The following is a 26064-nucleotide window of genomic DNA, read 5'->3' as shown; positions in this document are numbered from 1 at the left end:
AACACTTAACTATATTTGGAAAATTTGTCATTTAACTTTCAAATTTGGTTGAAAAAAAACATGAACTTTCTCGTGGACCATTTAAACATGACTAGTCGTTTTAACCACTATCATATTTTGACTAAGCTATTTTTAAAATGTTGTTAAAATGGTTAACATATTGAGTTAATGGAGTTAATCTTCGTCTATAATCTCTGTTAAATTCATACGACGTCATTTTGGAATTAAAAAAAGGAATTCAGGGGAATTGAACCTGTAACCAAGCCTTTCATGCTACAAAGCTAAACCACTAGACTATTTACAATTTCATTGACATATATGAAAACTAGTAGTTAATATTATTATACCTACAAATCATCTTCTCTCCCCCTAATTCATTTATGAGTTTAATAAACCCCAAATTGTTTCTTCTAAAAACCTGCAGAATCGAATTAGGGATTTAGGATGAGAAAAGATGATTAGGTTCAAATTCATTATTTGTAGTTTCCAAGTCCGACGAAGTTATAACCTTTAGAAGCTGAATTTGTTACAAGCAAACAAAATCTGGTTTGGTTTCCGAATTTGAAACCAACCAATCACCGCCGGATTCATCATATTCTTGTTTCTTAAAACCTAACAGTAACAAATTAGGGATTTAGGTTGGGAGAAGATGATTTGGAGTTATAATAATATTAACTATTAGTATTTATATATGTCAGCTGAATAGTAAGTAGTCTAGTGGTTTAGCTTTGTAACAAGAGAAGGTTTGGTCATGGGTTTGATTCTCCTTGAATACAATTTTTTTAAAAAAATTCCAAATCGACGTCGTATGCATTCCTTAACCCCGTTAACTCAATCTGTTAACCATTTTAACGGCGTCTTAATAATGACTTAGTCAAAATATGTTAGAGGTTAAAAAGGCTAGTCAAAATAAATTGATGCTTTAAATAATGGTCCACAAGAAAGTTGATGATTTTTTAAACCAAATTTGAAAGTTGGTGATTTAAATAACAATTTTCCCATATATATTTAGATTCTTACTTCCTTTCCATATGATTTACATACAAATCATTTTATGGGAATCTGATTAATTATCATTATATTATAATTAAGCTAGCTTTCTGTTTTTTTTAAGTGTGAATATGTGATTTGTTGTTTTTTAAAATAGAAAAAAAAAACAAAACAGAAGTATTTTATATAAAAGCTTAGTAAGTTTTTGAGAACATGTCTTTTTGGTACATATTTTAAGCATATTTAAAACTTATTGTACTCAAACTTTAAACAGCCATAAGGTAAGAATTAAGATAAATTTGTGTAATCTTGGTGTATACATGTGGCAGACTTAAGATAAGATATAAAAAATAATCCCCTGTTTCGTAATGTAAATAATCCCCTGTTTCGTAATGTATGATGTTTTAAGAAATTTTTGATGTTTTTATATATAATATATTATCATTTTTCTAGGTAACTTTCATTTTATTTAAAACGTTATAACCAATAGTATTTTGTAATATATTTTGTAATTGGATAAATAATTTTTAATTTATATTAATTGATAATTTTTAGACAAAAAGTAACATTTTTTGACAAAATGTATTTTTTGACAAAAAGTAATTTTTTTAATAATTGTGCATATGTCTAAACATAATATATTTAAGAGCAAAAGAAGTATATTATAATTAATCTTATGGGGTAACTATCTTGAGAAAGTTATTATATTTTATCTTTAACTAGAGATTTTGCCCGGACTACGCCCGGGACTATATACAAATAACATATATTTTATATGTATATTACATTATATTACATCTACGTTATAAAAATATAAATAATAAATTTAATTAAAATGTGTAAAACTCACAATTTGTTGTCTTCTACTATCTAAAATATGTATGGGATATTGAAAAATGTAAATTTAATAAAGAATTTTTTAAACCTAAGTTATTCTCAAAAATATTTTTATATATTTAGTTTATTATAAAATATATTATTAATCTCAACATGACATATTTTTTTCGTTACATGTGTTATTTATATCATGTGTATGTTTTTATGTGTCTCTTATTTAATATTTTATAATATTCACTGAAAATATGTGATGTTGAGATTAATAATATATTTTATAATTAACTAAATATGTAAAACATATTATAAAATATATTATTAATCTCAGCATCACATATTTTTATATATCTATATTATATATTTTTCTTATGATTAGAATCTGTTTTTTTTTTTAAATTATAATTAGTAAAGCTGACTTAAATACTCATTGATTTAAATAAAACAACATTTAAAAATGTTTATTATAAAATATTTTGTTATAAAATATTTTGTTTTACATATTTATTTAAATAAAACAACATTTAAATGTTTATGTTTTACATATTTAGTTTATTATAAAATATATTATTAATCTCAACATCACATATTTTTATATATCTATATTATATATATTTTCTTATGATTATAATCTGTTTTGTTTTTAATTATAATTAGTAAAGCTGATTTAAATACTCATTGATTTAAATAAAACAACATTTAAAAAATTATATGTGTTAAATACACTGAAAATTCTCTGAAGATATTATTATTTACTATATTATTTTTTTTATAAACAAAAAAAATCTTACAGTCTAGCTATAGTTTAAATATTATTTTTGATGAAAACTTGATGTTAAATGATAATCTAAATATTCTCAAAAGATATTCACATTTTATTGAACTTTGATTATTAAATATTAGTTGGTTTTACAATTAGTGTTTTTTAAATATAATCAGGTTATTACACTTTTATTAAAAATAAAAATTTATATACCAATTGGGGGAATTTTGCATATACTTTCAGTCCAATAATATGATCGAAAACATTATTTTCATATTATTTTTTGTTTCCAGTAAAAAAATTCTACAATCTTGTACTAATATCACAAATTGAGAATATCAATTATTTCTAGTTCGATATAGCTTTTTGATTTTTATTTCCGTTCACTTTTTTAGTGATTTAGGCGATTTGTTTTTTTTCTTTAAGTTAACTTTAATATTTGTTTTGTTAATTAACTTCATACACTATTTTGACTTTTAAACTTTCTTTATTTTTTTGTGAACTGGAATTTAAGAACATTTGTTGGCCTATTATTGGTTAATGTGGTATTAGTTTGTCTCTTTTAATAGTTTCCTCAAATTTTCTTACTATTCTTGTATGGTTTTCAACCTTGGACAACACATAGTTCAGACAAAGTTTTTTTTTTGACAGTTGATTTACAGTTGCAATTTATTGTTGTGTTTGTTATTGAACGGCTATCGATTAATTTCTTCAAACCAAAGCCTAAGTCAATTTCTTCATTTCTGTAACTCAACTCTCTGGGGGAATAATATCCTTTCATGAGTCTTGGATCATTTGGGATCCTTTGTAGTTCTATCCTTATAATGTCCATGGAACATGCACGCTCTCAAACATTACCTTTTTGAGCTTTTTGGGATCCTTTGAGCTTATTACACTTTTATTAAAAATAAAATTTTATATACCAATTGGGGGAATTTTGCATATACTTTCAGTCCAATAATATGATCGAAAACATTATTTTCATATTATTTTTTGTTTCCAGTAAAAAAATTCTACAATTTTGTACTAATATCACAAATTGAGAATAGCAATTATTTCTAGTTCGATATAGCCTTTTTGATTTTTATTTCCGTTCACGTTTTTAGTGATTTAGGCGATTATTTTTTTTTTTACTTCAAGTTAACTTTAATATTTGTTTTGTTAATTAACTTCATACACTATTTTGACTTTTAAACTTTCTTTATTTTTTTGTGAACTGGAATTTAAAAACATTTGTTGGCCTATTATTGGTTAATGTGGTATTAGTTTGTCTCCTTTAATAGTTTCCTCAAATTTCCTTACTACTCTTGTATGGTTTTCAACCTTGGACGACACATAGTTTAGACGAAGTTTTTTTTGACAGTTGATTTACAGTTGCAATTTATTGTTGTGCTTGTTATTGAACGGCTATCGATTAGTTTCTTCAAACCAAAGCCTAAGTCAATTTCTTCATTTCTGTAACCCAACTCTCTGGGGGAATAATATCCTTTCGTGAGTCTTGGATCATTTGAGATCCTTTGTAGTTCTATCCTTATAATGTCCCTCGAACATGCATGTTCTCAAACATTACCTTTTTGAGCTTTTAATTCGACTTTATGTTGCCATGATCCTTTGAGATCATATTTTCCCTTTTCATTAGTTTTAGTGATCTTTCAAGGAAACACTTGTGCACTTTATCCCCGACATGTTGAAAAACGCAGAGCATGGCCAATAACAAATATGAAGTAAAGCATGACCAGTAAAAAATATAAAGGCCTAATGAACATATTCTTAATTTTATAAAATAAAATTACAATTTTGAAGTGAATAATGAAAGAAGTAATAAGCCTTTTGAAAATAGAATTATGTGTATTTCTTCTTGGGATAAAATCCTATTATGTCCTAAAGCCAAGAATATCTATACTATTATTTGCGAAGTAAATTTTTGCAACAGAGCTCTCACGTTAAAAGTTAGAGCGGTTAATATCGTTTATACCCTTAATGAATAATTATATAAATTAGTCAAAATATAAAAACGAATTTCAAATCTATATGATTAAAAAAGTGATTAAAATTAATAATAAATCGTTTATACCCTTAATGAATAAATTATATAAATTAGTTGAAAATAAAAATGAATTTAAAATATATCTAATTAAATAAGTGATTAAAATTAATAATACTACGAATTATCTAAATTATAAATAATTAAAAACGAATATCTATTAATACTATTATATTTATATATTATATTAGATAATTGACTATAAATAAATATAATAAAAAATTTAAAAATAAAAACATGTCTTAAAACATAAGATAATTCTTAGATATATTCTGTTGTTATCTGAAAATAATATTTTATTATAAAATTTATAGTTAGATATAAAACAATTTATAATTAAATGCTAATCAAACAAATAAATATATTTTCTAAAATATATGTGAATGTTTTTAAAGTTTAACTCAACAATAAGAATATATATATTTTGATAAAAACTAATGAATATATATTAATAATATTTTATTTATATGTTATATTGACTATAAGTAAATATAATAAAATTCTCAAAAATAAAATATATTTTTAAAACATAAGATAATTCTTAAAAATGCTGTGTTTTTATCTTAAATAATATTTTTTTATTATAAAATAGAAAGTTTAATGTTTGATTTATCTTTTTAAAAACATAATTAATAATTTATTATGTTGGTTTTGATTTAATAGTTATAAACAGATAAATATCTATAAGGATACTATGCCTACACATGCGGGCATAACACCTAGTTATTTTTTACAGACCATGTGATGCTTGTGAGAGCTAATTATTAGATTATCTAAAATCCCAATCCCAAATTAAAAGAAGCCCACACGTAAGTCGATTCAGAAAAAAATTTAATCCCAGCCCGAAAACGAAATGTTTTGATTGGATGATTATTTATGCTGACGTGGACATGCTAGAATTGGAGATTATCCCCTTTTTAGTATAGTATACTAGCTTTCTTATATAAGTGGTAAGAAATATTATAATTTAAAAAAATATGAAAATAGATTAAACTGACATAAATTTAAAAAAAAAACTGTTTGATATTACTCTCGTTCTTCGCGTATATATACACAGAAACATATATCATGTTTGCACACTTCAACACTTCAGAAAGAAAAAAAAAGATTCGATCTTCCAATGGCTACGGACGAAGATATGATCACGAGGATCTCTATAGAGCCTGAGAAGCAATCACTTCTCGATCATCACACCGAGAAACACTTCACCGCCGGAGAAGTCGTCCGTGACATCATCATCGGCGTCTCCGATGGTTTAACTGTTCCTTTTGCACTCGCCGCCGGACTCTCCGGTGCTAATGCCTCTTCTTCCATCGTACTCACCGCTGGTATCGCTGAAGTCGCAGCCGGTGCTATCTCCATGGGACTCGGCGGGTTAGTTAAATTTTGATCTAATTACATTTATATTTATTCGGCTTAAATAAACTATCGTAACATTGCCTACGAAATTACGAAGTAATGACTAAAATTGGGTTTATTGATCACACATGTTATTGAGAAAACGCATCCTACATGCAATGATGTTTGAATCCTACTAGTCACATAATTATAAGAAAATGAATCCTGCTTTGTAAAAACTGTGTCCTGTTGGCAGAACCGTATGATTCTTGGAAAAAACTAGTTACATATGATAACTTGATGGTTGTCATATACTTTTATCAATCCATCATCGAGAAAAATAGTCCCATTTTCGGATTTAACATATATTGAAATTTTATACTGGTCGGATTTGATTCTGGTTCATATAAAATATTTTACTAAATCCGTTCAAGTATTTTTATAACTTTGGAGGTCTAATCTTTTTTTTTTTTTACAAATTTGAGAGCCTATTTGCATAATTGTTTTTTCAAAATTTGGGATCTGAAGCAAATCTTTTATCATGCTTGGTCCAGGATCGGCCTTGGGTATGGATTCAAGTGTTCGGCTCAGATTCGGTTTGGATTTAGTTACAAATAACCTAGTCCTGCATTCATGTTCATGTTCATGCAACATGCATTTATGATTTATGTTTATGCATGTAACCATGTTTTATATATATATATATATATATCACTTGTTAATTATAACATGCGGTCTAGTTAATAAATTATATGTGATTTGAAAAATATAATATATTTGGTAAAATTCGAAATGCAACTATTTTGTTTGACGTCGTTCTAAAAAAAACTATTGTGTTAGATATAACTTAAAAAGTTTGAATTACAAAGAGTATCTTTAACAAAAAGTTTGAACTACACGTTTAGGTACTTAGCGGCCAAGAGTGAAGCGGATCATTACGCGAGAGAGATGAAACGAGAACAAGAAGAGATCGTGGCCGTTCCTGAGACTGGTAAGACCATTGTTCAACTCAATCTAAACCGTCCAACGGATGAATTATCCGGTTTAACGCAATTTACAATACTGATTTAACAGAGGCAGCTGAGGTGGCAGAGATTCTGGCACAGTATGGAGTAGAGCCACATGAATATTCACCTGTTGTTAATGCTCTTCGTAAGAATCCTCAAGCATGGCTTGATTTTATGATGAGGTTAGTCCAAAATCACTTTAGTTACTCGTTTTTATAATAATAATTACCTTGTTTGTATTGGATTATTAAACTATTAAGTAGAAAATCGAGGGAAGCTTTTAGTTTTCTGAAAAAGCTGGGCTTATACTTTCCAGGTGTGGGTAAGATTCCATCTTTAAAAAAACTATGTAAATGTTTGTCACTTTTCAAAAAAGAAAACCCCCAATATAAGTGATAAACTTTTACTAAATCCCTCATCCCTCTGTTTCGTAATATAAATTGTTATAAAATAATTTCTTTTCTTTATAAGTTATTTCATATCCCTAAACAACCTTTGTATTTATTAAATATTTTATGACAAGTTAAATTATATAATGCGTTTTTATAATTGGTTGGTTGAATATATATATATATATATTACATGATTATTTTTTGAAAGTTATCTTTTAATCTTTTTAATTTTAGGTAAAACAAATTATATTATGAACACAGAAATGGAGTATTAACTAGTTTGGTATGGTTTAGACATATAGTTGAAATTTAACGTTCTTAGCTATGAATATATGTTGGCATTCGAACACACACATATACATTTTTCATAGAGGTGAGACTTTATTCGTTGAATTATGACGTTAACTTGTTGTTTCACGCAGGTTTGAGCTGGGATTAGAGAAGCCAGATCCAAAGAGAGCGTTACAAAGCGCGTTCACGATTGCAATCGCTTATGTTCTTGGCGGTTTAGTACCGCTATTTCCCTACATGTTCATACCACAAGCCTTAAATGCGGTAGTGGCGTCTGCGGCTATAACTCTGATCGCTCTCTTCATATTTGGCTATGCAAAAGGGCATTTCACCGGCAGCAGACCCTTTAGGAGTGCGTTTGAAACCACTTTTATAGGAGCGATAGCTTCAGCAGCTGCTTTCTGTTTGGCTAAAGTGGTGCAACATTAATCATAGCAAACAACTGATGTTGCGTTTAATGTTTTAAATTTTAGACTTGTTTGTTACATTTAATGTGGTTGTTATCACGGGGAAAGGAAAACTTATTGCGACAAGAAAACCCCAAAAATAAAATAAAAAGCTTATTGCCACAGAAGCCTGCGTTTCTAAATAAGAGTTGGTGGTCTGCGTTTGCATGTTTGCAGTTGCATAGTATGTATATTATTCGGTGTTCTAAAACCGGTTTGCAGATGCTAATCAGAACGATTTTTCAAACGATTTTAAAAAGTCAGTACAGAAATTCAATAAATATTAAATTTGTTTTTGTTTCTTTTTGCTTAATCAAAAAGGCTATCATTACCGATTGATTTCTTGAACATTGATAGTTGATAACTTGATATTATTTCTACCCCTAAAATATGACACAGCAAGAAAGAAAGGGGTAAAGTGGTCATTGTATTGATTCAAACAAAATTGAATTTGTTTTTGTTTCTTTGCTACTTTTGCTTAATCAATCTTGACTTTGTTATCCATGTTATGACTAACTCGTCCTCACAATGCTTTAACTCTCTTTAGTACAAAGACAAACTTAACATCTGTAAACATTCTTTTGCCATCCATCCATGTAAGCTTCGAAAATGCATAAGTGTTCACAGTATCAATATCTTAATTAGAAACTGCATCAAACATATATTTGTGTAGCCAAGAACCTATGTACATATATTGTATAGCCCATATTAGAGATCTTGTTTCAATGTGAAAACCATTCACTCGAGTCACTCTCTTATTATCCACAGCTAGCTCCAACTATATTTTTTTTCTATATTAAAAATTTTGCTACTAAGTCACAGCTCGGTGGTTTCCATACATTTGTCATTTCTGATATCTTTTTCTTTTAACATTTTCAAAATTTGATTTTTATTTCCATATTTCGACCTTTAAAACATGTGTTACGTTCCATTTTAATATACTAATATATGTATTTGTTAAATATCATTTCCATATTTCATGTCTCCTTCTATTCCCACGGAATGAATATCTTTGCATATTATATCACTTCACTGTGTCATAGTCACTGGATTTTCTCTTTATCATTACATGGATTCTGTCTATAACCGTATAGAGTTGTAAATACTCATCCATCTTCATTCATAGATAGTCTCAAGCCTCCACATTAAACGTAACTCTACTTGTATTAGCAATACAAACACAGGACTTTGTCCTAAACTCTTCATCATCTTCTTACACTTACCCCTAACATTTTGTAGACATACAAGTTTCCTTACAACTTCAATCCATTCTAGAGATTTGAAGGAAAAGTTACATAACCAATGCTTGTCTACTCCTCTTAAGCCTTTCGCTGTCTTAAAGGTCTTCCCAAGATCCAAGATTCTTCACTGATGCCTGACCCATTCCCTTGTCTGATTCTGTAGTCTGTGTTGTTGCTGAAACCATTACCTTGCTGTCTTACATTTCCAGAGGAAGATAAACCATGAACAGACATCGAAGCAGCAACAGATGAAGGACTGTCCAAAGCCCCAAAACACCGGTTAGAAGCTGATGATACATTAGATCCACCAAGATGATTGTCAGTAGGTATCCAAACTCCAAAACCACCAGACATATGATTGTCTATTGGTCGACCATACAAGGCAGCTAATGCCTGCGGATGTATCTGTCCAGAGGAAACCATAGCTTGAATGTTTTCATATCTTTCCATAGACTCAGCGTCCCTACTCTGAGAAGCTGCACCACTTAATCTCTTCAAATACAATCGGTACTTCTGCAATTAATCAAGAAATGTTGTGAACAAACACGAACTAATTTTGAAGAAAGCAAGCAAAAAGAATTGAGGCAAATATTTTTTAGGTTTTGTATATTATTGATTATGTGAATGAATAGATTTATAATATCTTATTTTGAAGAAAGCAAATAAACTTAAGAGAGCAAAACAAATTGAGGCAAATACTTTTTTAGAGTTTTGTATATTGACTATGTAAATGAATAAATTTACAATATATTACACCTATATTTATAATAGTTTCAAAATCCGATTTTGTTTTCCTTTTAAGAAAATATCCTTATTTTAATAAAATAACTTTTTTCTAATTCTAAGACACATCCAGAAATAAACAAGAAACCTTAAAGCTAGATTGAAAACCAAACAAAACAACCAAACCTGTAAATGACTAGCGACGTTTTCTCTGCTTAAGCTAGGCACACTCATCAACTCAAGAATCCGCTTTGGTACAGCTTCTGAAACCAAAAAAGGAGAGTTGTGGTCAGTAAAACACACATGACAAGCTACAGAGTTCTCAACATTGGTTTAAGTTCATACTCTCGATTCCAAGATGGTTTATGGCCTTAACGAATTGTTGATGCAACTCCATGGACCAAACAACACGCGACTTCTTGGAACTGTTTCCAGGATCAAGAAGATCGTCTTCTTCACTATCAACCCTTCTCTTGTTCTTCCTACGTTTCAAACTCCCCTCTGAGACTCCACTAACAGAGAAAAGACTCCCCAAGCTGCTGCTGCTGCTGCTGATACTGTTCTTGTTGATTGTGCACTTCCTGCGAACCACGTGTTGCCATATGTTCTTGAGCTCTTCAGGACGAATCGGCTTAATAAGATAATCACAAGCTCCGTGGTTGATTCCCGTCATTACCGTCGCTGTTCTTCCATCAACAGACATCACTAAAGAGAAAGACAAAAAAAAAAAACAGAGCAAAGTGTAAAGAAACAGAGAACAGAAAAAAAAAAGTCAAAACCTTTCTTACTTACTGATGACAGGAAGATCCATCTCGAGACCGACTTGCTGGAGGAGTTTGTAGCCGTTCATACCAGGCATATGAACATCGCTCAAGACCAGATCGAAACAGCCTTTTCTTTCTCTCAAGAGGGTTAAAGCGACGTCGGCTTGGGAGCAGATGGTAACTGCAAAAACAGAGCAAAAAGGAAGGGACTTTAGAGAAGATTTTGAAGAGAGAAATGGGACAGTCACCTTGGTACATGAGGCGGAGAAGCATTTTCTCGAGGATTATCAGACAGGAAGCGTCGTCGTCTACGACAAGGACTCTTAACCCACAAGGAAACTGATCGCTGATGGTCATGCTTTCTTTGAACTCACAAAGAGAGTTGTTTAGGTGTTTGGTTTGATAATGAGAGAGGTGAGGAGAAGGAAGATAGAAATGGGGAGGAGGAGGAGGAAGATATAATGATTGAAGCCGTACACTGATGAGTAAGTAGCCCACTGGTTTGAAGAGAGAGGCCTTCGAAAGCGACTCGTGATAGCTGTTGTAGTGGCACGCATCTGTAAATCTCCTAATTGCTACTGCCCTTATTTGTAAAACAGTAGCACAATATTTTCTAGTTTTAATTATAAAAAGTTAAAAAAAATCGAAACACACAATACATCTCTAAAAATAGTTGTATCTGAAAAAAAAAAAAAAAACATTTATGAACCCGGGCACAAATATTATGGAAAACAGCCATTTCATACCAAAAATATCAGAATATGTTCAATATAAAATTTCTAAGAGAATATATAAAAAAAATATCGGATCAGTTTGGTATATTTTTGCATGGTGGCATAAGTCGGGTATGAATTGAACTTATTGCGATATGTTGGATATAAAATGACCGTTTTCCCCAAATACTCATTACCGGACTGTTATTTTTTTAGCTATTTGGTTTGGTATTTACTCTTTACTTGTTTAGAAAAGATATTTTTGTTGTTGTAAAAAGTAAATGATAATTTTATATTAAGAGATTCATATTTTTTTTCAATCTTTTTCTATAATATGCACATATATCTTATCTTATTATATAAAGTTTAGTTCTTCAAAGTTGTTAATTAACATAATCATGACTTGTGTCAATAAAATTTTAAAAATTGACAAGTGTCAAAAATATAATACAAACTTTTTTTGTTTAGGATTTAAAATAGATTTAGAAAAGAAAAACTATTATTACAGAAAATATTTTTTACGGTTTCTTTTAGGATTATAGAAAATTAAATTACTATAACACAATCTTTTACAATTATATCCTGTTTATAATTAAAAAAATATTACTATGAAACAATGATTTCCAGTTAATGTTAAATAATCTTTTACAAAAAATATATTTTTTACAATTCGTTTTTTAATATCACCACTATTTTTACAATTTGCCTTTGTCAATTAAATAGGTTTTAGTATCATGTTTAGCATAAAATTCCTAAAAATAAAAAAATTACTATTAAATAAAATTTTACAATTATTCTTGATGAGGATTTAAAAAAGAAAGAAAAAAATCAAATTCTCTTTTGGTTAGGGTTTAAAAAAGAAAAAAAGAAAAATTTTACCAATCTATTTTACTAGGATTTCAGAAAAAAAACAAAATTATTATCACATAATCATTTAAAAAAATTCTAACTAAAATTTTCTAACTAATTTAAGATTGTGACATGTGTTTAATTTTTTTTATCGTAAATATACAATTATCTTATTCAAAAATATATGATAGTAACTTTAATTTTTGTAGATCCTGCACAAAAAATCATTATAAGAAGCTGAAAGTAGTTTTCCTTTAAAAATTATATAATATTATAAAATAAAAATAGTAACTTTTTAAAAAACAATCTTAAACAAAAACGAATTATAAAATTCTACAAGCACAAGAAATTATTTTAAAAAGTCATAAAGAAAAACTAATCATAAAATAAGTAATATTCCTTTTTTTAACCTAATCAAAATAAAATCGTAAAAATACTCCTATGATTTTCTTATAAATAACAAATCTTCCTTTTTAATAGATAATTGTATATTAAAAAATTATAAACCAAATATTACTACAAATATTTCACATCTATATTTTGGTTTAAGGTTACTCATATTATTTTTACAAAAAAACAATAGTGTTTACGAGAAAACTATTACCTAGATATACTTTTTTTAATTTCTTGATACAGCTTAATTTTTACAACCCTTACTATATCTTATGATTCTGTCATAGTTTTTGTAAATTATGATGTTGTTGTCGCACGTGAGTATGTGTGAATATGATGAATATTTGTTTGTATGTATAAGACAAATATATATATATATATATATATATAACTAATTAAACATAAAACTTTCTATTTGAAAGAACATAGCTGTTTAAAAAGCACACAAAAAAAACGAAATATATAATCCTTACAAATACAAAGAAATTGTTTAATGAAAAATCTCAAAGAAAAACTAATTATAAAATAAGTAATTTTAATTTCTTAAAATACAAAATAAAATAAAATTGTAAAAGTTATCTTATTTTTTTATAGATAATTAAATTTCTTTTAAGTATATAATTTTCATAACAAAGTTATAAGCAAACAAAACTTCAAATATTTCACCTAATATGATTGTAACATGTGTGTTAATAAAAACTAGATATTGACTTGTGCAACCGCACGAGTGTTTACTTTATCTTTTATATAAATATATATTTGTTGTAAGTAGACAGTGGGTGTTATATATTTCTATTAAATGTTTATTTTGTTTTTCTTATAATTATATTATAATATTTATTTATTTTCCAAAAATATGTTGCTATTTATTTTTCATGTCGCTATTATATATCATATATGTGTCATCATATAATTAATGTATTTTACATGTATCATCATATAATTAATAGAATTTTATACATACCATCATACAAATAATCATATATATTATATCTCTAAAACTTAATGTGAAATTTAAAAACCATAATTTAAGTTGGTGTTTGAAATTGGGCTTTGTATTGTATTTTTCCTATATATATTTAAAACATTTTTTTATAATGGTTACTGAAAAATATTTTAGTAAAAACATTTTTTTTAATATAAGTATATTTTTGAATCAATTTTGATATAAATCAGTTTAAAATTAATATTTTGATTCCAAACATGTATATAAAGTTTAAATTTTGTTTTATGATTATTTTAGACAAAAGATGTTTTTACGTAATTTGATTGGCTCATTTTCGTATATTTTAAGGTTGACCCAGATATATAGTTTCTCATAATATAATAGGTTTATATATTTTTGTAATAACATTAGCCGATTAATTTTTTTTCTTAATATACTGCTATCCGTGTTTCCAAACAATATTATGTTTTTTTACTACTAACTATGTTTCCAAACATTTTCTAAATGTACTTCTACTTTAAGAAGATAAATATCTATATAATATTATTTGAGAATTCAGAATCTTACATGTCGCGCTCACGTTAATTTTTACGAAAATTAATAACGGATATACTCTTAATAAATAAAAAAATCTTACATTTAGTTACCATTATTAAATTTATTTTGCTTTTTATTTGGTAGTTTTATTGTTAATTAGATTTAAATTTAATTTCTTTCTTTTGTTTTTTTTTCCAATAACGTAGATAATGTGTGAAAATTGTTTCTCTCTCGCAAGCGACACAAAAGGCAAAAACAAACAACCGTTTCTCTACAAAAATCTCCGGCCGGTGCCGGCTCCGGCGTTGGTTCGTACTCTTGTTATATTATTGTTTTTATGTTTCTAAAGCTTTTATTTCAAATAAATGCATTGTCATCGCTTAGTTATCGAATCAAGTTTTTTATTTATTTAAATAATTATTTATTTATATATATATAGAACAAAGATATAAGAATCTTTTGCCTCTTAATGAAAAATGTTTTTTTTTTTAAATGTTTCTTTAATAATAGTAAACATGAATAATGGTACCAAGAAAGTAGTAAACATGAAAATTGTCACGTTTATATATATTTTTCATGTTTGGTCATAAAAATAGATTATTATTATTGTTATTATTATTTTCACTGTAATGAACTTTATGTGTGTTTGGTAAAAAAACAAATCAAGCTTCGTTGTTATCTTATTACATTTTTTGTTTTTCCTATGTAATATTTGATTGGGGGAACACAATCAGACCAAGAGATAAAAACTTTTAGCTAAATGATTAAACATCAATAGAGTTTGCTTAAATATTTGTTAAGCAAGTTGTCAACGATAACTTGATAAGCTCTCTCAGTTGGGTGGTAGCTATCCCAAAATATATAGGCTGAGGAATTAGAACATGTGAATGGATTCAATGAGTTACACATGTAGGATATTGCGAGAGAACCTCTACCGCAACATCCTCTATCAGCTACCTCAAAACCTGAAACATGATATTGATAAATTCACTTATACTTCTGTAGTTTGGTTCAGGTTTTATAATACAAATAAAATTTTTATAAAAATATATTTTATAAGATGAGCTTACCGTATTTTGCAGGATGTTGGATCATGTCGAAAAGAGTATCATAAACATCAATGTAGAAGATAACAGCATCCAACTCTTTATCTAAAGATTCTAGTGCAGGTGAAAGCCTTGCGTTGAATTGTTTTGCCATGTTGTTTAAAGGTTTAACACATCCTCTTGTAAACAAACCTCCAAACACTGTTCTTTGAAGTGGTACACATCCAACCGGCACTGCGCTAAACACTCCGATTTTTTTAGCTCCAAGTTTATGTAATTCCTAAGTATTATACATAAGATATATTATAATTAGTGTTAGATATAAGTTTATTATTGTTTGATTTTTATCAGTATATAAATCAGTTTAAATTACTTACTCTTACGAATTTGACTGCTGAGTCAGCCAAGAAATTGGCATATGAGGTACGGTCATATTTATGTGATTGAGCTAAGAAAGTGTGAGCAAGGTCGTTACTACTAGAACACACAACAAAAAAACTATGGTCCAATATATCTTGAGCTTTTTTCTCTCCAAAATGTTGTTTAATCGTTGATATATATTGCTTGAAATATGTTAGTTGATCCCAGACTGATATCACGGACTGCAAAATAACAAATAATAGAAAATGTATCAATTAATTATAATATGTAGCCAGCGTTAACATAGATTATAACTTACCATAATCTTAGCCGTTAGCGGATCGTAACCAGTTCCTCCAGATGCAAATGTTACACCCTTAAGAAGATCTTGAGGCTTCAAATTCGGGTTCATAAATGCTGGTAGTGACTTAGCCAATCCCAATTTTTCAGCTGAAAAAAATTGGTGAAAAACAAATGTATCATGAGATAAAAATAGCTATAAGATTTTCTATAAAAAATATATGTATAAACAACTTCAAATTGTTACCAATGAGATCAGAGGGAACTCTTCCATCAGAAAATCTTCCGGTGGCCAAGCCGCCAGGAAAGTCCTTGCCGTAGGGAGGAAAATTGCACTTCAAAAGAGTTGGAAGTCTATTGTTATTACCAGTATCCATGATTGAATCTCCAAAAACTATTAGTGCAGGGATTGTTGCATTATTTCCTTCCTTCGCTGGATTAGCTTTGACGGCAATGAATACCAAAGCAAGCCAAAACAACTGAAGCTTCATTGTCTTAGTTGATTTGTTTATTTTTCTGCTCGAGATGTGTTTGCCTTCTACAAATTTGAAAACATGCGTGTATATATATATTATTTAAATTTGTTGAAACTTCTAAAAATATCTCTTTTGACAATAGTTGTGTTTGTTGGCTCTAGTTACTTATTACATTCCTTATGGTTTTAAAGACAACAAAGTTTAATGGTTATTTCTTACCAATAACATCGTAATAAGTTGGTTGTCACAACTTAAATTTACTATGTTTGGGATTTAGGCCAATTACATTAATGTAACCGCAAGGCATAAAATGTTAAGCCAAACTTGGTTTATAAACTACTATGATATGTTAAATTAGAAACTCGCATTTTATTAGGTTTCTTTTACCAATTTATAACTAAAAATATTTTTATTAATTATATTCACACACATGTATATATATATATATATAATTATAAATCACATATTATCATCATTATCTAAATTTTTAATATAATTAGGAACAAGCCATTTTCCAAATTCCAAAATAAAACAGGTATTCTTTTTAAAATAATTCTTATGTTTTTTTCTTAGTAGAGTAAACAAAACAATTATTGTTGAAAGATGTAGAAACTTAGAGCTATAATTCCTTGACCTCTCCCTTGGCTATGGAAAAACTAAACCACATAATTCAAAAACGCACTAAATGTAGAATACACTTATCAAAGTCAGATGAGGGTTATAGACTTATTGCCAATTCAAAAACGCACTAGATGTAGAATACACTTTATCGAAGATAATTATACTTTGCCGTCACCACTGAATGCCACAATATCAATGGCATAGACTTCATTCTCTTGAAACTCAGCACTGATCGTGTTTGTATGCAGTTTGGTTTTGAAGGAAGCAGTAGCAGACCGTTTAAGATCAGACGTCTCGCAGGCTGACCCACGAAGACCTACTAATATTGGGTACGGGTTTAGTCAGCCTTTTTGAGGACCGCAGCCCGCACGGAACAGACCCGCCGTGAGCCGCTTGAAGACGAACCCGCTATGGTTCGGAACGGGACGGGAAAGCCTAATTGCCATCTCTATGTGTGTGTGGTTAAAACATTGACGTATCAGTTAAAAACTAACATAACCACTTTGGTCATGACTCATTGGATCCAAATACCTTCCAGAAAGCAAATGTACAGTAGCTGTTTTACATATTATTAAATAATTAAAATAGTCCGTCTTACATAACAAAATTGAACACTTCTCAAAGATTTTGTTTCATAGCATTGATGATTCCCCAACCAAGCTCTAAATCTGCAACAGACCAGTTGCAACACAAGAACTTAACTTCACTACAGCTACTACTTATCCCTCTTCTATGCACACACTCCTCTTTCAGACACAAAGAACTCTTGAAAGATCCAACCTGCAAACATGTCTCAGATTCATGGATCTCATCAGCACAAGACACTGTCTCCGAGATCTTTTCCGACAACTGTTTGATCAGACCAACATCATCTGATTCTCCCTTAACTTTGACAGGACAACAATAAGCCAAAGAGACCACATGGTCTTTCTCATGTAACACCTCAGAGACTTCATCTTGGTGAACAATTTTTGCCTTTTTGCTCTTCTCTATTACCAAAACCCCATCTGCGGTTCTCTGGTCCGTAACACGGAGCTGAGTAGAGGAGTTTGAGAATCTGAAGTTTGGGTTAGAGCAGATTTTAAGAAACATATCAGAAGCGTTTGCTTTTACAAAAGTGGTCGAAGCGACCGAAACCGTTTCGCCATTGGCAGGGACGAAACAGGGGATGCCAAGCTCTGAGGTTATCTTGTCCTTGAGAGACATCATGCTGGGTTTTTCTCCGTGCACGAGTACAATGTTCTTTGGGGAAAGAAACTTTGTGAGATCCATTATTCCTTTTGCATCTGTGTGAGGACTGAAAGCCACTTGATGTATCTGATAAAAAAATAACATCAAGACTTTTAATTTATGGTCTACTGTTTGAATAAGATTTAGGAAGAAAGAGCAGACAAACCTTGCAACGGACATCAACCTTGGTGCCATTGTAGAGATCAACCGTTGTTGGTTTACCAGACATCAGTTTGTGACCAACAGTACCAGCCACAGAGTAACTGTAGGGAAGAAATGAGATACAAGTGTGCCTTAGATGCTAAGAAAATAACATGAAATGCTAAGAAAGGGGAACAGTTTCGGTTAAATACCCGGGCAGGGCAACGAGATTTAGGGGTGAAGGAGCCCAATGCTTGAACACTTCTAGTGAGAATCCGGCACAGAGCATCCCGGGTGTGGCAAAGAGAACACATGGCCCAGGTGCATGTATAAGAGATCGATCAAAATCTTTAACTGCAGAGTGTGAAGGTTGTAGTTACAAAGCAAGCAAAGACAAAGAAGTATAAAAGAACGTAACTGATCACGAAAGAGCAACTAGATTCCAAATTTCAGCACAGCATTGTTTAAATTCTTTTTTATAAATGCAAATTTTTAACGTTCTAGGTTAATCAGCATACCATTCTTAAAATCAAATGGGTTATGTGTAACATGCTTTTCTTTGACGTTCTGGCTTGTCCAGCTTATGAGCATTTTGTAATACATGTTTGCTTGGATGGTCAAACCTGGAAAACATACAAGTTCTTGCTGAGCTGATTAATCTGCGGAACTGATTTCAAATGAAGATTGATGGGTGATTTGACAAACCTGACGAGAAGTAAATTGGAACCTTTATATTCATGCGTTCCCAGTAATCATCGAGCAGCATGCATAGTTCCTGAACAAGGAAACGCAGGCCCTTTTAGTTCTAAGAAAGGGATAAAGCTATCACAGAGCGCCATTACTGTAAGAAGACATACCTGAGCCCTTCCAAGAGCAAATGAAGGAATCAGAGCTTTCCCTCCGCCAGCAACACATTTATGAACCTGGAAGATTTTTATCTCAGATATCAGACAGTTAACAAAACGAAAGACGAAGCCTCCTAAATGGGTACTTTAGTACATTGATGAAGGAACAAGACAACAATGATATCATCAAGCAGACATACAGCTTGAAGGAACTCTCTCTCCCGGGGATATTTTGAGCCGCGAGTGGTAGTTGCATATGTGGACCTAAAACAACATTTTCAAACACAAATCAAATACAGTTAAAAGGGAAGGCTCGTAAATTATACCACTGAACAAGATTGAAATAGTTTTCCATACTCTGATATGAGAAGATCCAACTGGAGCCTGTCGATTTTCGCTGCTCCAAGATGTCTATCTGTAGTCATATTGTAATCTCCGGTGTACACAATCGCCGCATCTCCGACCTTTGCATACACCATCACTGCTCCAAGTACCTAATGACAATCACAAGAGAAACTCTAAGAAACACAGAATAAGAAACTTAAAGTCCAGAGTAGCTCTGGACATGAGTTTCTTACATGCCCTGCATAATAGGCACGGATTTGAAGGTCTTCATCAACTTGAATCGTTTGCTTCAAGTCCAATGGAATTACTAACAAAAACGCAAAAACAAAAAGGAAGTCAAGTTATAGACACTGCAAGCAAGTCACACATTCACCAAGATAAAGATGGAATCCAATAATCAAGCACCTTTGTTCATGCAACTAGCGATATGGGCCGAAGTGAAAAGCTCCTCCTCGCCTCTTCTATCCACCATAATCCTCCTATAGTCCTCAAGCATCAACGGAGACAAAGCCTTCGTGGGATACTACAAAAGAGACAAACAAGTAAAAAAAAAAACAACAAATCGCTCAGACATTTCATCGAACACCTTGAGTACAATAAAAACTCACCGACATGTAAACAGGACCATTGTACCCACAGACCTCCGTGAAGTAAGGAAGCGCTCCAACATGATCCATATGACTACAAAACACACAGAGTTAAAACCCATAGAAATAAAGGAGACAACTTTAAGGAGGGGGTTTAGAGATGAATGAATTACAAGTGAGTGATGATGAGACAGGAGATGGTGTTATCGAAATCACCGGACTTGGAGAGGATAGAGAAATCTGGGTATCGGTTGTGATCGTCGCAGCCCATGTGCATCCCACAATCGAACATTATCTTTTTGCCATTGATCGTTACTACTACACAGCTCTTCCCTATCTCTTGTCCAGCACCTGCAAAAACACTCGCATGGAGGATACTGTTGATACTCTTATTACCCAATCGTGAAACTTTGAAGAAGGGAAGAAAATAAAGTGTTGTTACCCAGTACGAGGCAATCGATCGCCATTGCAGATGTTGCAGACGGAAAAATAAAATAAAATTAAAATAAAATATTGGGGATGAAACAAGTTAGTTAGGTTGAGAGGATGCGAATGGCGGCAAACGGGCACAGTGTTTTTTTTTTTTTTTTAAATGCTTTATACCTTATAAATGGGCTTGTATTAGTTGAAAGCCCACCAATAGCAATTAAGGCCCATTATCTTTAAAAATATAAAACGACAATGATTCATGTCATCGTTCCTCGCTCTACTCGTCCATAAATCGTGAGACTTTGTAGTTGACCGGATCATCGCTCCTCGCTTCGCCGGCCGTCGAGATCTAGCTGTTTCTCTCTTCATCGGTCTGTTAATCCCCTCCTCTCTCCGATAATCCAAAATCCTATCAATTTCCCATTCTCCGAGTTCTTTGGTTTAATGAGTTTTATTCTTAGCGCAGTGACGAAATGGCTGCTCGTATCTGGATCTTCTCCGTAGCTGTAGCTCTATTCTTATCGTTTTCGTCCGGTCACGATCTCCAGATCGTGAATGCCGAGCGAAGGGTATCTCTCTCTCTCTCTCTTCCGTAACATAACTCATAAAATCTCTCTACTTTCCTTAACGTATCCGTTTCTGAGCGTTACCGATTCTCCGATCTATTTAGTACGATTGGTTTGTAGAAGTACTGTGCGATTGGTTTATCAATTTTAGGCATCAGATTTGATAGATAATGCGACTCTTTCCGTGTAGAGTTTCATCAGTTGTGCGTTTAATTTCCCCTTTGTGTTGGTGTTTTTGTTTGCAGATCGATTTAAGCTCACATATCGTGAACGCCTTCTTGACCCTTAAGGTATCTGAACTTAGGCACTGGAAATTGGAACCCTTTTCTGGTGGATTTGTTTGTTTCTTATCTGAATTCTTTATTTAGGTGGAAAATATTGGGAAAGATCCTGCGGCAGATATGCTTCTTGCTTTCCCACCTACCCAGATCAAGCATTTATCTATGGTCCAAGCCATGGCAATTACAGGCAAGAAGAAGAAGAAAACCTACTTGCCTCTAGATGTCAAACCAACCGAACAACCTGACGCACCAAACGACACCGGATACTTCCTTGTTTCCTTTGCCACCCCCTTAACCCCGGGCGAAACCGTTACACTCGAGGTGCTATACATACTGACTCATTCCCTGGAGCCTTTCCCATCAGAGATAGCCCAGTCAGAATCTCAGCTGGTTTACTACCGGGACAGTGCAGTGATACTCTCACCTTATCATATTAAGCAACAGACGACTTTTTTCAAGACTCCTAGTGCTAGAGTAGAGTCTTTCACTAGCGTCGACCCTGCTAACCGAGCTGGAAAAGAGATCAAATATGGACCTTATGAGGACCGTGCTCCGTATTCTTACGCACCTGTGATCGTTCACTTTGAGAATAACAGTCCGTTTGTTGTTGTTGAGGAACTCGTGCGTGAGATTGAGATTTCGCACTGGGGTAGCCTTCAGATAACGGAGCATTACAGGTTGACTCATGGGGGAGCTCGTCATAAGGGTGTCTTCTCAAGGTATGTAATTGGCCTAATGGTGACATTCTTCTGAAATGGGTTTCTGACGTTTTGAGTTTTGGACAGGGTTGACTATCAATCTAGACGTTCCATCAGTGGTTCATCCTCGTTCAATGCGCTCCTTGCAGTACTTCCTCCCAAAGTTAACTCTGTTTACTACAGGGATAACATTGGAAACATCTCAACTTCACATTTGCGTACTGGCTTTAAGAAGGTATGGTTTGGTTATCCTCGATGTTTTTAAAACCGGGCAATTATTTGGGTCATTGTTCAATATGGTTTGATGTGGTCAAGCATGGTTCAATAACTTGGTTCAGTATATTTTTAATATATAAATTTAAAATTAATATTAGTAAATATAATACTACATAATTAAAATATAGATAAATATCAAATATAAACTATTTTTTTTGTTCATATGGTTGATTTACTGATTTTTTGATAGTTTTAATGGTTTTTATCTATGGTTTTCTGCAAAAAAAAACCTCAAATGTTTTTTTTTTTTGCATTTTAACCCACTAAATAAAAAACTCACAAGTCAATCCACCAAGTGCCAGTCAAACCGCAATATAAATCATTCGTGTATTGATAACGTAACAACCATTTACTTTTTAGCAGAAATCGAAACTACATCATTTTTATACTAAGCATTAACTTAAATGATTAAATCCTAAGAGATTTGAATCTTGCACCACGAAACAAGTTAACAAGCTACCTAACCATTACGCCAATCGGACATGTTCGTTTATCGAATAAAGGAAAACGTATATATATTCTACATTCCATTTAACTTCACCTTTTCCATTTTAATGTCGTTTTCAACCAAAAACTTTGCTAAACGCCCATAATGGACATAAAATTTTCTAAGAACGAGTTCTCATACGTTAACTTTCTAATCACTCTCACTGCAATCTGATATTGCATAATCCTCTCCATAGCGAGATTCCCAACTTTCAGCTTTTGATGCTCGTCTTTCGCACCATGTCCAGTATAAATAGTCACATCTTCTCGACCACCGTTATCCTCATACCCACATTAAATAACCACACTAGTAGCAAAGGGCTCCCATTAGGGCTACAACTCCCAGTGACAAAATCAATTCCAGCTTGTGTCTGTCCATGCAAACCTATAATGTACCACTCAATCATGTAAAAGAAAATATATCTAACTTGCACACCAGTAATTGAATCCACGATGCGTTTGTCACGATTCAGCCACAAGGAACTTTCATCGTCGACGACCTAACTTTATTACTATCCGGCTTTTCTCTTGTATTTTTCTGAATATCAAGAAGATCCTATGAGAATCGTAGATCATCCTTGTCTTCCTCACAACTTCTCAGAACTGTCTCTCTCCTTCAGGACTAAGATCAGTGATCCTCACAAGCTCCGAAGAGCATTCAAGCATCCGCTTTCGCTTAATGAGGGACGTTGAAGGGTCGTCGAGAGAGTAACTAACTGGAATCGGCTCTCCTTCCTCCAAAACTAGTACGATCGTGCTGGTTCGAGAATTGAAGACTGTTACTCTCTCCACGACCCTTCACTGTCCTTTGTTAAGCGCTCTTCGGAGCTTGTGATCATTAATCTTAGCCTTGGAGGAAGACAATTCCGAGAAGTTGTGAGGAAGACAAAGATGATCTACGATTCTCTTAGGATCTTCTTGATATTGAGAATACAAGAGAAAAGCTGGATATTAGTAAACCTGGGTCGATGACGAATGATTGTTCCTTGTTGCTGAATCACGGCAAACGCATCGTGTGTTCGATTCCTGGTGTGCAAGTTGGAGATATTTTTTTTTACATGATTGAGTTGTGCATTATAGGTTTGCATGTACATCCACAAGTTGGGAATGATTTTGTCATGAGAGTCGTAGTCCATTGCTACTAGTGTGGGTTTGAGGAGATGTGATTATTTATATATGACATCGTGGGAAAGACAAGCATCAGATGCTGAAAGGTGGAAATCTTGCTATGGAGAGGAGTATGGGATTGAGTGATTAGAGGGTTAACGTATGAGAACTCGGTTTCTAGCAAAGTTTATGTCTATGATGGGCTGTTTAGCAAAGTTTTTGGTTGAAAATGACATTAAATTGAAAAAAAAGTGATGTTTTAATGGAAAGCAGAGTATAGATATTTTCGTTTATGTCTGATTGGCATAATGGTTAGGTAGCTTGTTTCGTGGTTCAGATCCCTAGGATTCAATTTTTTAATTTAATGCTTAGTATCAAAACGATATAGTTTTGATTTATGTTAAAAAGTAAATGGTTATTACGTCATCAATACACAGATGGTTTATTTTATGGATTAGCTTGTGGGTTAAATTGCAAACATTGAGAGAAAACCCTTTATCTGTTTTGAGATATAATCCCGCTACATTCATGGTTATTAGACCCAACCAGGTTACGTGACTGGTTCATGGTCCAACCATGTGGTTTTAAAAACATTGGTTATCTTCTTCTCTTGATCCAACCATGTGTGTTACATCAAATTCAAAATGGTGGTTAGCAGCGTATACCTCACACTTTCTACCTAAATGTTGGTCTTTGCAGTCAGAACTTGAATTTGAACCGCGATACCCGTTATTTGGAGGGTGGAGAGCAACATTTATCATTGGCTATCGAGTTCCATTGGAAGACTATCTCTTTGAAGCACCAGATGGCAGACGTTACTTGAACTTTACCTTTGGCTGCCCGCTCGTTGAAACTATAGTTAACAAGTTGACTATCAAAGTGGGTTTCTACCAATATTTATCATTTATCCAAGCTCTGTTGTTAGCAATCACTCGCTAACACAGGAAGATTCTGTCTCAGGTCGTGCTTCCTGAAGGATCAAAGGACCCTTCTACTGTTTTGCCCTTCACAGTCAATCAAGACTTACAGGTCAGCCGCACAGATACATGAACTGCATTTGCAAACTATAAACATGTATCTAATATGGTTCTGTGTGTCAGGTCAAATACTCATACCTTGATATCGTGGGAAGAACCGTGGTTGTGTTGCAAAAGGATAATGTAGTTCCCACTCACAACGTACCCTTCCAGGTAAAGTTTACCTTTAACCTTAGCTTCTGTACTAGCCTAGATTACATCAATGATGATGAACAAACCAACTGATTAATGTTAATGTGATGGCTTTGGCAGGTGTATTATACGTTCAAACCAATATACATGCTTGCGGAACCGTTCATGCTTGTATCGGCTTTCTTCTTCGTCTTTGTGGCTTCTCTTGCGTATGTACACATCGATCTCAATATCGTCAAGAAATAGAAAATCTCAAAGAGAAGTTCATTTATAGACTCCTAAAAGATGTAGACCGTTTATAATACTTTTTTGGTTAAAAACAAATAATTATGTAGTTGCTGACTTTCGTAGCTGTATCTTTGACGCTCTTTGTCCTAAAGACCTTTTGGAGATAGGATATTTGTTGAGAGTTAATCAAGGACATTCAACTGCTAATGAGAGCTAAAATGCTTGGTCTTGATAAAGAACAAAGTAGTGGATCTTCATTGTCGGGGATAACCTCATGCTTCATAAGGGTAAAATAGTTACAAAAAAAAAGCTATTTTCTTATTGTCTGTGTTGGACGTGGACACTGCATATAAATCCAGCTAAACAGGTTTTTTCTTTTTTTTTTTGTCACTGTCCGTTAAACAGGTTAAACAGTGTGCTCGTACATATTTTTTGCCAGATGATTATTAAGAGTAAAATGTACGCTGTGTCAGAGACAATCCTTTATCAATCGTGTAATCCAGCACGCAAAATCACCGAGATAATTAACCGGTACCAAACGTCTGTGGCATTTCAACAAAAAAAAAAAAACACATTGTCACTCTCTTAAAACAAGTAATAAAGAC

General features: G+C 32.0%; 5 protein-coding genes across 9 annotated transcripts; 2 read left to right on the top strand and 3 right to left on the bottom strand.

The window, feature by feature from the left end:
* Nucleotides 1-5692: 5692 nt before the first annotated feature.
* Nucleotides 5693-8225, top strand: LOC106432933 (vacuolar iron transporter 1). 2 transcript variants are annotated; one of them, XM_048743776.1, is made up of 5 exons: nt 5693-6002; nt 6521-6562; nt 6872-6957; nt 7041-7155; nt 7788-8225. In XM_048743776.1, exons 1-5 carry the CDS (start codon nt 5749-5751, stop codon nt 8083-8085), a joined length of 795 nt encoding a protein of 264 aa, XP_048599733.1. In that variant the 5' UTR covers nt 5693-5748; the 3' UTR covers nt 8086-8225. The 2 variants fall into 2 exon arrangements, with proteins under 2 accessions (XP_048599733.1, XP_013729231.2); XM_013873777.3 differs by lacking the exon at nt 6521-6562 and having other exon boundaries at nt 5695-6002.
* A 970-nt stretch (nt 8226-9195) lies between these two features.
* Nucleotides 9196-11336, bottom strand: LOC106432945 (two-component response regulator ARR14). 2 transcript variants are annotated; one of them, XM_013873793.3, is made up of 5 exons: nt 11079-11336; nt 10859-11011; nt 10412-10771; nt 10253-10329; nt 9196-9856 (listed from the first exon to the last, which is right to left on the bottom strand). In XM_013873793.3, the coding sequence occupies exons 1-5, from the start codon at nt 11185-11187 to the stop codon at nt 9422-9424; spliced, it is 1134 nt and encodes a 377-aa protein (XP_013729247.2). In that variant the 5' UTR covers nt 11188-11336; the 3' UTR covers nt 9196-9421. The 2 variants fall into 2 exon arrangements, with proteins under 2 accessions (XP_013729247.2, XP_013729248.2); XM_013873794.3 differs by having other exon boundaries at nt 10253-10326.
* A 3555-nt stretch (nt 11337-14891) lies between these two features.
* LOC106432934 (GDSL esterase/lipase At1g59030) lies at nt 14892-17355 on the bottom strand. 2 transcript variants are annotated; one of them, XM_013873778.2, is made up of 5 exons: nt 16222-17355; nt 15994-16124; nt 15692-15916; nt 15339-15594; nt 14892-15233 (listed from the first exon to the last, which is right to left on the bottom strand). In XM_013873778.2, exons 1-5 carry the CDS (start codon nt 16463-16465, stop codon nt 15040-15042), a joined length of 1050 nt encoding a protein of 349 aa, XP_013729232.2. In that variant the 5' UTR covers nt 16466-17355; the 3' UTR covers nt 14892-15039. The 2 variants fall into 2 exon arrangements, with proteins under 2 accessions (XP_013729232.2, XP_013729234.2); XM_013873780.2 differs by having other exon boundaries at nt 14892-15212.
* Nucleotides 17356-17582: 227 nt separating this feature from the next.
* On the bottom strand, nt 17583-20801 carry LOC106432927 (cleavage and polyadenylation specificity factor subunit 3-II-like). Its single transcript, XM_048751850.1, has 13 exons — nt 20662-20801; nt 20393-20570; nt 20241-20313; nt 20038-20155; nt 19866-19939; nt 19645-19781; nt 19488-19551; nt 19300-19365; nt 19148-19217; nt 18961-19065; nt 18655-18796; nt 18468-18564; nt 17583-18388 (listed from the first exon to the last, which is right to left on the bottom strand). The coding sequence occupies exons 1-13, from the start codon at nt 20684-20686 to the stop codon at nt 17690-17692; spliced, it is 1848 nt and encodes a 615-aa protein (XP_048607807.1). The 5' UTR covers nt 20687-20801; the 3' UTR covers nt 17583-17689.
* A 97-nt stretch (nt 20802-20898) lies between these two features.
* On the top strand, nt 20899-25666 carry LOC106432923 (dolichyl-diphosphooligosaccharide--protein glycosyltransferase subunit 1B-like). 2 transcript variants are annotated; one of them, XM_013873768.3, is made up of 9 exons: nt 20899-21019; nt 21115-21217; nt 21460-21504; nt 21583-22214; nt 22281-22428; nt 24762-24941; nt 25023-25091; nt 25163-25252; nt 25352-25666. In XM_013873768.3, exons 2-9 carry the CDS (start codon nt 21122-21124, stop codon nt 25475-25477), a joined length of 1386 nt encoding a protein of 461 aa, XP_013729222.2. In that variant the 5' UTR covers nt 20899-21019; nt 21115-21121; the 3' UTR covers nt 25478-25666. The 2 variants fall into 2 exon arrangements, with proteins under 2 accessions (XP_013729222.2, XP_048607815.1); XM_048751858.1 differs by having other exon boundaries at nt 20928-21019; nt 21110-21217.
* The last annotated feature ends 398 nt before the right edge of the window (nt 25667-26064 follow it).

The sequence above is a fragment of the Brassica napus genome, chromosome A2, assembly GCF_020379485.1.
Source record: "Brassica napus cultivar Da-Ae chromosome A2, Da-Ae, whole genome shotgun sequence".
Taxonomy (NCBI): domain Eukaryota; kingdom Viridiplantae; phylum Streptophyta; class Magnoliopsida; order Brassicales; family Brassicaceae; genus Brassica; species Brassica napus.
Note: the sequence above shows the minus strand (reverse complement) of the source record. Positions and strands in the feature narration are given on the sequence as shown.

What these genes read in the sequence shown, in the direction of transcription:
- LOC106432933 (XM_048743776.1), top strand. Translation starts at nt 5,749, where the DNA reads ATGGCTACGGACGAAGATATGATCACGAGGATCTCTATAGAGCCTGAG. An exon ending in AAGTGTTCGGCTCAGATTCG is followed by an intron (nt 6,563 to 6,871) that starts GTTTGGATTTAG and finishes CTACACGTTTAG; the next exon opens with GTACTTAGCGGCCAAGAGTG. An exon ending in CGTGGCCGTTCCTGAGACTG is followed by an intron (nt 6,958 to 7,040) that starts GTAAGACCATTG and finishes CTGATTTAACAG; the next exon opens with AGGCAGCTGAGGTGGCAGAG.
- LOC106432945 (XM_013873793.3), bottom strand. Translation starts at nt 11,187, where the DNA reads ATGACCATCAGCGATCAGTTTCCTTGTGGGTTAAGAGTCCTTGTCGTA. An exon ending in TCTCCGCCTCATGTACCAAG is followed by an intron (nt 11,012 to 11,078) that starts GTGACTGTCCCA and finishes CTGTTTTTGCAG; the next exon opens with TTACCATCTGCTCCCAAGCC. An exon ending in GATGGATCTTCCTGTCATCA is followed by an intron (nt 10,772 to 10,858) that starts GTAAGTAAGAAA and finishes CTTTCTCTTTAG; the next exon opens with TGATGTCTGTTGATGGAAGA.
- LOC106432934 (XM_013873778.2), bottom strand. Translation starts at nt 16,465, where the DNA reads ATGAAGCTTCAGTTGTTTTGGCTTGCTTTGGTATTCATTGCCGTCAAA. An exon ending in CAGCAGTCAAATTCGTAAGA is followed by an intron (nt 15,595 to 15,691) that starts GTAAGTAATTTA and finishes TATAATACTTAG; the next exon opens with GAATTACATAAACTTGGAGC. An exon ending in CCAACATCCTGCAAAATACG is followed by an intron (nt 15,234 to 15,338) that starts GTAAGCTCATCT and finishes ATCATGTTTCAG; the next exon opens with GTTTTGAGGTAGCTGATAGA.
- LOC106432927 (XM_048751850.1), bottom strand. Translation starts at nt 20,686, where the DNA reads ATGGCGATCGATTGCCTCGTACTGG. An exon ending in GTGCCTATTATGCAGGGCAT is followed by an intron (nt 19,782 to 19,865) that starts GTAAGAAACTCA and finishes GATTGTCATTAG; the next exon opens with GTACTTGGAGCAGTGATGGT. An exon ending in AGAGAGAGTTCCTTCAAGCT is followed by an intron (nt 19,366 to 19,487) that starts GTATGTCTGCTT and finishes AAAATCTTCCAG; the next exon opens with GTTCATAAATGTGTTGCTGG.
- LOC106432923 (XM_013873768.3), top strand. Translation starts at nt 21,122, where the DNA reads ATGGCTGCTCGTATCTGGATCTTCTCCGTAGCTGTAGCTCTATTCTTA. An exon ending in TGCGTACTGGCTTTAAGAAG is followed by an intron (nt 22,429 to 24,761) that starts GTATGGTTTGGT and finishes TGGTCTTTGCAG; the next exon opens with TCAGAACTTGAATTTGAACC. An exon ending in TTAACAAGTTGACTATCAAA is followed by an intron (nt 24,942 to 25,022) that starts GTGGGTTTCTAC and finishes ATTCTGTCTCAG; the next exon opens with GTCGTGCTTCCTGAAGGATC.